The sequence below is a fragment of the Mobula hypostoma genome, chromosome 1 (genome assembly GCF_963921235.1).
Source record: "Mobula hypostoma chromosome 1, sMobHyp1.1, whole genome shotgun sequence".
Classification (NCBI taxonomy): domain Eukaryota; kingdom Metazoa; phylum Chordata; class Chondrichthyes; order Myliobatiformes; family Myliobatidae; genus Mobula; species Mobula hypostoma.
The window spans coordinates 132,819,618-132,829,620 of record NC_086097.1 but is presented as its reverse complement, the minus strand read 5'-3'; the positions used below and the strand labels follow the sequence as shown (position 1 = coordinate 132,829,620).

Here is a 10,003-nt window from a genome sequence, read left to right as displayed (position 1 = left end):
TTTGCATCTAACGGTAATCTTCTCGGTGACTTCAGTCATGCAACTACACTGTATATCAATGGTTTAGGACGACGAAATAGATGGTTACATTTTCAAATGATACAAAGAATGGTGGAGGGGCTGGTAGTGCTCAGGAAACAGGTAGGCTGCAGAAGGACTTAGACAGATTAGGAAAATGGGCAAGAGAGTGGCAAATGAAGTGCACTGTTGGAAAATGCATGGTCATGCACTTTGGTAACAGAAATAATGTGCAGACTATTTTCTAAATGGGGAGAAAATCATAAAATCTGAGATGCAAAGGGACTTGGGAGTCTTGTGCAGAACAACCTAAAGGATAACTTGCAGATAGAATCAGTGGTAAGGAAGGCAAATGCAATGTTAGCATTCATTTCAAGAGGTCTACAATACAAGAGCAGGAATGTGATGCTCAGACTTTAAAAGGCATTGGTGAGGCCGCACTTTGAGTATTGAGAACAGTTTTGGGCTCATGATCTAAGGAAAGATGTGCTGGCATTGGAAAGGTTTCAGAGGAGGTTCACAAGGATGATTCCAGGAATAAAAGTGTTATCATATGAGGAAGGTTTCATAGCTCTGGGTCTGTACTCACTGGAATCTAGAAGGATGGGGGAGATCGCATTGAAATCTTCAAATGTTGAAAGGCCTAGACAGAGTAGATGTGGAACGGAAGTTTTCCATGGAGGGGGAGTCTAGGACAAGAAGTCACAACCTTGGGATAGAGGGGCATTTAAAATAGAGATGTGGGGAAATTTCTTTAACCAGAGGGTGGTGAAATTGTGGAATTTATTACCATAGGCAGCTGTGGAGGCAAGGTCGTTGGGTGTACTTAAGGCAGAGCTTGATAGGTTCTTGACTGGACAGGGCATCAAAGGTCATGGGAAGAAGGCTGGGGAGTGGTACTGAGGAGGGGTAAAAAAGGATCAGCCATGATTGAATGGTGGAGCAGATGCAACAGGCCAAATGGCCTAATTCTGCTGTTATGTCTTATGGTCTTCATCATAGAAACCGACCCTGTACAGTCTTTCGAAGATTCATATTCACTAATTCCAAACAAATCATGTTTTATTTTAATTTTAGCAATCCACATATCTGGAGATTTATCACTTCAGCAAAATTCTGACAGAAGACTTTCATCTTTCTTATGCAAACATTTTGCTCTAACAAATTAGAGTGCTTTTCATTCAGCGATTGGTTTGAAGTTTTTCACTGAGTGCCTAGACGAATGCAATGTTGTCACACTGAAATCTCCAAAGTGTCAAAGATGACACAGTTGATGGATTCAATGTCAGGGTGCAGAAGAGATTCAAGTCAGTGTTGTTGATGAGTAAAAACACTGAGGCTTTTCCTTTAGAGCACAGAAGACAGACAGGAAATGTATTTGAGATCTGTTTATTTAATGAGAGGCTTGAACAGAATGAAGAGAAATATTTATTTCACTTAACAGTATAGATTTACAGAAAATTGTAGATGGATTTCAAGATTCAAGATTCAAAGATTTAAAGTACATTTATTTTCAAAGAATGTATAAATTATACAGCCTTGAGATTTGTCTGCTTACAGGTAGTCACCAAGCAATAAACCCGATAGAACCCAATGAAACAAATAAAGACCAACCCCCAATGCGCAGAGAAAGAGGGGGAAAAAGACAAATCATGCAAACAATAGAAGTAAGCAACAGCCTTCCAAACCAAATTGAGAATTTGAGAAGAATTGAGAAAATATTATTTTACTCAATAATTTGTGGTTGGGCAGAACTCACTACTTGAATGTGCAAAGGAGATAGAAATCTTCACTGCATTTGGAGACCTTTTGTGTGCGTACTCAAAGAGCTGCGACCTGCAGGACTATGGACTGAGGGCTGAGAATTTGGATTAATCTAAAATTTGATTTTGTCCAGCACAGGTATGATGTGGCAAATGGCATCATTCTATAATTCTGTAAACCACAATTCTTTAAACTTGCCTTAATTAAAAATAAACTTTTGGAAAATGAATTAATGGGCACCATGGGAAAATTGACATTTATTCTCAGTGCATTAATGACTCATAGTGATAAGCTTGGATTCTTGCAGGCCTTCTGGAGAATGGAGCTTTTGAGCAGTGAGTTCTGGGATTTGAATCAACCACCAATGAAGGAATTAGTCATTATGTGCTGTCCCATATGACATGAATGATCATCGTCTTCCATCTGTCTTTAATCTGAGCATTTCCAATAAATTCTTCAAAACTCTTGCTTGGCCATCCCTTGATGTAACTCATGAATGTCATACACTGTCAACCGTGATCTTTTTGTTCAATTAATTTTCCCAAACTTGCAAGAAGATCAAGCTTCTCTTTCCTCAAGACATATCCCAGATATTCCAGCTGCCATTTCCTGATTGATGATATCAGTTCCCTTTTTATTCCGATTTTTCACAACACTTCCTTATTTGTTACCCTGTCCTTCCATGATACTTTCATCATTCTTGTCCAAAAACCATTTACTGCATCTTCAAGACTCCTCTCATTTTGCTTTGATATTGTCTAACATTTGCTTCCGTGTGTTAAAGTGAAATGAATATAGTACCACAAGACTCTGAGTTTCGTACCCATAGAAATCACCTTATTCTTTAGTATCTTGTTCAAGTATAATTGCAAATAAAGCACAACAGCACTTCTATTTCCTCAAGAATCCATTGTGATTCAGCAAGTCATCAAAAACCTTGGCAAACTTCTACAGATGTGTGGTGAAAAGTGTGTTGACTGGCTGCATTACGGCCTGGTGTGGGAGCACCAATGCCCTGGAGTGGAAAATTCTGCAAAAGGTAGTGGATTTGGCCCAGTACATCATGGCTAAAATCCTCCCAATCATTGAGCATATGTACATGAAATGTGGCCATAGAAAAGCAGCATCCATCATCAAAGATCCTCACCACCCAGGCTATGCTCTGTTCTTGCTGTTGCCATCAGGTAGAAGGTACAAGTGCTTCAGGACTTACACCACAAGGTTTAAGAACGTTTACTACAGCTTAACCATCAGGCTCCTGAACAAAGGGGGAAAACTACATTCATTCTATTTCTGGTGTTCTCACAACTGAAGGTCTCTCTTTAAGAACTCTTTATCTTGTTATTTCATGCTCTTTTATTTCATGTTATTTCATATTCATAATTTATTGCTATTTAATTATATTTGAATTTGCACAGTTTGTTGTTCATTGCTCCTGCTTACAGTTACTGTTCTATAGATTTGCTAAGTACGCCCACAGCAAAAAAACTCAGGGTTGAATGTGGTGACATGTAGTACTCTGATAATAAATTTATCTTTAAACTTTGAAATGAAGGATTAGCCAATCTAATTGCAAAATGGGAAGGTGAATAACTTGGAGGAAGACCAGGAAGTGGTGTTTCCATACCAGGCTGTGATGCACCTAGACAATATACTCTTTCCTACATAGCTATAGAAATTTGTCAAAGGATTAGATGTCAAGCAAATCTCCGCAAACTCCTCAGCAAGCAGAGGCACTGTTGTGCTTCTTCATAATTGCAGTTACTTGCTGGGCCCAGAACTGGTCTTCCAAAATAATATCACCTAGGAATATAAAGTTGCTCACCCTCTCCACCTCTGATATTCCATTGAGAACTGGCTTATGGACTCCTGGTTTCCTTCTCCTGAAGTCTATAATCAGCTCCTTGGTCTTGCAGTCATTGAGTGAAAGGTTGTTGTTATGACACCATTCAGCCAGATTTTCAATTTCTCTAACACAAGCCGATTCACCACCACCTTTGATTTGCCCAATGACAGTGTATCATCAACAAACTTGAAAGCAAACTTTCTGGCAATCAACAACCAGAAAAAGTGGGATCTCCCAATAGTCACCTATTTCAATTTTACTTCCCACTGTCATTTCGGTATGTCAGTCCATGGCCTCCTCTGCTGCTGTGATGAGGCCACACTCAGTCTGAAGGAGGAACACCTTGTATTCCTCCAACCAGATGGCATGAACATTGATTTCTCAAATTCCCAGTAACTGCTTCTCCCCCCACCCCTATTCACCATTCCCCATTCCTGGTTTCCCTCTCTCACCTTTTTCCTTTCCTGCCCATTACTTGCCTCTGGACTCTTTGTCCTTCCCTTTCTTCCATGGTCTTCTACCCTCTTCTTTTAGATCCCCCGCCTCCTCCAGCTCTTTATCTCTTTCACTAATCAAATTTCCAGCTCTTTACTTCACCCCCTCCCCCCTCCCAGTTTCACTTATCACCTACCACCTTGTACATCTTCCCTCCCTCCCCCCAACTCTTATCCTGATTTCTTATCTTTTTTTTCCGGTCCTGATAAAAGGCCTCGGCCTGAAACACAAACTGTTTATTCCTTTCCATAGATCCATGGATGCTGCTTGACCTGCTGAGTTCTTCCAGTATTTTGTGTGTGTTGCCATCAATAAACTTGAATATGGCGTTGGAGCTGTTCTTGTCACTGCACTCTAGCAAATCACTGCAAGGTTTGCAGATACAAAGCCCAGCAGCCACAGGCAGATCACAGCCTTCGTGTCACAGAGGGAGGAGCTACCAGACTATCTGGGCCGGCATTTAAATTGTCTGAGCCTCGCCCTCGGATCTGGGTCCCATCACCAAGGATTGTTCCGGGCTTAGGTTTTGCTGCCGGAGAAGCCATCCTCAACTTCTCCAAATTGGTTCGGCACTTTGAGCAATGCAACCTCGCCCGACTCTCAACACCCCGCCTTGCCAGTCCCTTGGGGCTGATGTTTAGATTGTCCATACCGTGTATTGTACCTTGCATTAGGACCTGCGCCTTGCCGTGGCAAATTGCACTAGGCCTAGAACATACAGCCCAGTGATTCGCTTCGGACCTGGATATCGCTGCTGACGAAGCTGTTCTCGACCTCTCCGAAACAGCTCGACGCGTAGCCCAATCCACCCTCGCACCCAGCTTAGTTGGATGGGCATTGAAACTCCTCCATCCCTTCTTCTCCCCTCCGAACTCTCCAATTCAACCAGCACAGCTCCAACTCCAAGTGCGGCGATTTTGCAGCTCACCAACATGGCACATCTCTCAAGTTCACTTTGCTCTCACTTGTCTCTTCATTATTCGCAGTGATAATTTACCACAATTTACTTCAAAAAAAGTGTAATTAATAATGTTTTTAATTGGATTCCTTTGCTTTCGAACCACCAATAATCTGTTGCATGCTTTCAGTAGCGCCATCTTAAATCATATGCATCTTTACTGCCCAGGTGTTCCAGGGATGAGTGAAGAGCCAATGTGATGGCATCTCCTGTGGACCTGTTGCTCCGATAGGCAAATTGGAGCAGATGCAAGTCAGTTCTTAGGCAGGAGTTGGCATGTTCCATCACCAAACTCTCAGAACACTTCATCACTCTGGATGTAAGTGCTAATCATAGAGGCAGGTCGCCAGTCTCTCGGGTACCAGTATAATTGAAGCCTGCTTGAAGCAGGTGGGTACCATGCACTACCAAAGTGAAAGTTATTTCAATTCCCATTACCATCCCTACACCTACATATCTATTCACAGCCTTCTCCACTGCCTGGGTGAGGTGAAATGCAAACCAGAGGAGCAACACCTCATATTCACCTTGGGTTTCCCACAATGCAAATACATGAGCATTGAATTTTTTAAATTTTAAGTAACCAGCTCCCCTTGTATTCCTTTCCTAGTCCCACCAGTTCACCCAGGTTCTCTCTCCCTTTGTTCACATTTTCTATTCCTCCTTCTTTGTAACTCAAACTCATGACCTTCCCTCACTTGCTGCCATCTGCCCATCATCTCTTCCTTGTATGTTTCTACCTATCACCTACCACCCTCTGTCACATTTTTCCCTATCAGTTCCATACACAAGCTAGCTGCCTTCTACGTTCTCATGGAAAGTCTCAGCCTGAAACATTGACCATCCCTTTATCCCCATAGGTTGGGAACTGTATCCAGTCATTTGGTTTGATATTCAGTACAGTGGTGGATGTGCAGATATCTGACTTTCATTCTAGTTCAGACTACTGTGAAAAGCTAAGTATGTGTTGAGCCAACTTTAGTAAGGAATATAGGATAAAGAGTGCCTAATTGCAGGCAGCATTGCCAGTTCTTTAAATATGGGATACCCCATATGATGCAAGAAAATTAATGGTCTTGAGGTGGCAGGTTAAGGAGCAGATCAACAGAGACTCAAGTTTATGATGGGATTTGGGAAGTAAGATGAAAATTTATTTAGTGCTGAGTCCCATTCTGGTGTATGGTGTAACCACAAGATGGCATTTACTGTTAGAAAACTTGAGCAGCATAAGAGTCTTTACTCTTGTGGATAAGAGAGTTAAAAGTAGCTGAAGACATTTCAGAAAGAGAAGGAGTCGCATGAGATGAAAATAATTGGAGGCAACATTGCATGAATCATTTTTAATTGGAGAGATGAATAGCAGCCTGACTTGTATAAAGATAAAATAAATCTTTGTTTCAGCTTGGAAGATAGATGACTTCTTGTTTGCTTGTTAGAAATTATTTAATAAGGTTGTGTTTTATGAGCTGTGAGCAACTTATAGTCATAGAACACTACATCACAGAAACAGGCCCTTCGGCCCTTCAGCCCATCTAGACTGTGCCAAACTATTAATCTGCTAAGTCCCGTTGACCTGCTCCTGGACCATAGCCCTCCATACCCTTCTCATCCTATCCAAATTTCTCTTAAAAGCTGAAGTCGACACCGCATCCACCACTTGTGCTGGAGGCTTGTTCCACGCTCTCACCAACCTTTGAGCGAAGAAGGTCCCCCTCATAACTCCTTAAACATTTCAACTTTCAACCTTAACCCATGACCTCTAGTAGTAGTCTCATCCAACATCAGAGAAAACAAACCTTCATAATTTTGTATCCTCTATCAAATCTACCCTCAATCTTCCAGGTTTTGGAGAAGAAAGTCAAAACCTATTCGACCTTTCCTTAACTCTCAGGTCCTCAACTCTCAGCAACATCCTCGTAAATTTTCTCTACGCTTTCAATTTTACTTATATCTTTTTATTTGAAGATAGGTTGTTATGTACCCCGTAACTGGGTTGCCAAACCAGCAGAAATGGACCACTTAGTTGGAGTCTGGATTACTGGAACTAAGGAAGTTTTATTAAAGAAATAAGCAACACAGTACTCTAATCAAACGGATATAACTGCAACAGTTTAGCAATGATAAAACACACATGTACACAGAACTAGGATAATAGGATCAATCAAGCTCTATTGCAGTCGAGGGGTAAAATGATCAGTCATCAAGTGACACAGAGTTCAGTTTAATTCAGTTCGCAGTAGTCGCCGTCGTGTCATTGGGGAGAGAGAGAGAACAAATGAATATGCAAAACGGTTTCCAAACAGACCTTCAATATTCCTCGCAGGTAGCTTTCGGGCGAGCCCTTTGTAACATCTTCTGAGGTCACCGACTGTGACCCCTCTGTTCCAGATACAATCGTTCTTCTGCAGTGAACCCGGCACCCAGGCAAGGGCGGACACACACACCAGGTTCCCGCCCGACCGTATCTTTCCACCCTGTGCGTCTATGGCTGGTCCCAAAAACCTCAAGACCTCCAAAAACTCCCACCAACTTGTGGGGGGGCACACCGCTTTCAGGGTCTCGTTACCTCGTGGAGTCGTGTGTCTGTTGCCTTAGCGAACCTGTCCCTTTTTATCCCCCTGCTGGGGTATTGCCTGTCCATCAAACTTCAAACAGTTCAAGGTTCAAAGCCACCGGTCTCTGACAATACTCGGAACCGTGTCTCCTTTTGGTAATCTCTCTCGTCTCTCTCTTATTAGCACCTTGCATGTTCCCCCATTGTCCTCTTATTGGCATCAATATTCTGATAACTGGTTCTTTTGTCACAAGGTTAACAAAACTGCACACAGTATTCCAAATTAGGCCTCATCAATGTCTTATAAAATTCAACGTAACAACCCAACTCCTGTACTCAATACACTAATTTATGAAGGCCAATGTGCCAAAGTTTTCTTTATTACTCTATCTACCTGTGAGACCACTTTCAAGGAATTATGGATCAGTATTCCCGGATCCCACTGTTCTACTGCACTCCTCAGTGCTCTGCTGCTCACCATGTAAGAACTACCTTGGTTGGCCCTCGCCATAGGCTTTCTCTTGGAGATTCCAGATGATGCTGTGATATGGAGTGGGCCAAAGAGAGCAGCTTTTATCAAACAATTTCTTTCTGATGTGGCATGGGGAGAGCTTGACTATCTCATTGTAGATGCACCTCCGGGAGCTTCTGATGAACATATCTCAGTGGAGCAGGCCCTTTGCCAACATAAACCTGATGGAGCTCTGTCGGTTACAACACCTCAAGCAGTATCTATAGGAGATGTGAGAAGGAAATTGACATTCTTTAAGAAAACTGGATTACCTCTCATTGGAATAATTGAAAACAAGAGTGTCTTTGTCGGCCTAAACTGTTCAGAATGCACTAATGTATTTTCCAGGCAAAGTGGAGAAGCACTTTCTGGGCAGTCCGTTGTTCCATTTCTAGGATGTGTTCCTCTAGATCCTCAACTGATGCATAGAATGGAAGAAGGTAGAGATTTCAACCAAGCCTTTCCAAAGAGTGCAACTTTTGATGCCATTAATAAAATAGTGGAGAAGATTGTAAACAATGATAGTGAATTCTCTGGACATGATACATAACCATAGAAACAGAAATGGCTTATTTAGACTGTCATGCCTCATCCACCATTAAATATAATCATCACTGACTCACGAGCTAACTCCTTTACCTAATAGTTCTTGATTATTAGGATGCACCAAAAACTATCAATACTTGATATAAAATTACAAATTGACCAAGAAGCAGCTGGCATTTGTGGAGGAAGATTTTATACCTGTATACGACACAGTAGTTGGACAGCAGGTAGCGTCGTGATTAGCACAACGCTTTACAGTACCAGCGACCCGGGTTCAATTCCTGCCACTTCCTGTAAAGAGTTTGTATGTTCTGCCTGTGACCGTGTGGGTTTCCTCCGGGTCGTCCGGTTTCCTCCCCTTAGTGCAAGACGTGCCAGTTGGTAAGTTAATTGATCATTGTAAATTGTCTCATGATTAGGCTAGCATTAAATCAGGGGATTGCTGCACGGTGCAGCTTGAAGGGTTTATTCTGCACTGTATCTCAACATGCAAGCATAGTGCAACACCTCACATTTGTCTGTATTAAATTCCATCAGCCATTTTGCAGCCCATCTTTTCTTCTTATCCAGATCTCGCTGCAGGCTGTGATAGTCTTCCTCACTATCTACTACTCAACCCCCAATCTTGATGTCATCTGCAAAGTTGCTAATCCAGTTTACCATATTATCATCCAGATCATTCTTATAGATGACAAACAGCAACGGACCCAGAATAAATCCCTACGACAGACCACCAGTCATAGGTTTTAGTCAGAGAGGCAGCCATTTACAGCCACTCTCTAGCTTCTTCAACAAAATCAATGTCTAATCCAATGTACTACCTCAGCCTGAATGCCAAACAATTGAATCTTCTTGACCAAGCTCTCATGTGACACTTTATCAAAGGTCTTGCTAAAGTCCAGGTAAACAACATCCACTGCCTTGCCTTCATCAATTCTGTAAGATTGTTTAGACATGACTTACCACGCACAAAGCAATGTTGGCTATCCCTAATCAATCCTTGCCTCTCCAAATGCTTATATATCTCCTCCCTTAGAATACCTTCCAACAACTTTCCCACGACTGATGTCAGGCTTGCCGGCCTATAATTTCCTGTCTTATTCTTAGAGCCTGTCTTAAACAATGGAACAACATTAGTTATCCTCCAATCCTCCGGCACCTGAACTGTGGCTAAGGATGTTTTAAGTATCTCTGCAATTTCTGTACTAGTCTCCCCTATGGTCCGAGAGAACACCTTGCCAGGCCCAGGGGAATTATCCACCCTAATTTGCTTCAAGACACCCAGTGCCTCTTCCTCTGTAATCTTTATAG

At 42.1% G+C, this 10,003-nt stretch overlaps 1 protein-coding gene across 1 annotated transcript; it reads left to right on the top strand.

Moving 5' to 3' along the window:
- Positions 1–2,023: 2,023 nt before the first annotated feature.
- LOC134343951 (cytosolic Fe-S cluster assembly factor NUBP2-like) lies at positions 2,024–8,696 on the top strand. The gene is made up of 2 exons (XM_063042969.1): positions 2,024–2,117; positions 8,122–8,696. Exons 1-2 carry the CDS (start codon positions 2,024–2,026, stop codon positions 8,694–8,696), a joined length of 669 nt encoding a protein of 222 aa, XP_062899039.1.
- Positions 8,697–10,003: the final 1,307 nt, after the last annotated feature.

Excerpts from the sequence above, each read along its gene's own strand:
- LOC134343951 (XM_063042969.1), top strand. The coding sequence starts at position 2,024 with ATGGGAAAATTGACATTTATTCTCAGTGCATTAATGACTCATAGTGAT. Across the intron at positions 2,118-8,121 it reads GAGAATGGAGCTTTTGAGCA|AACTACCTTGGTTGGCCCTC; the intron begins GTGAGTTCTGGG and ends TCACCATGTAAG.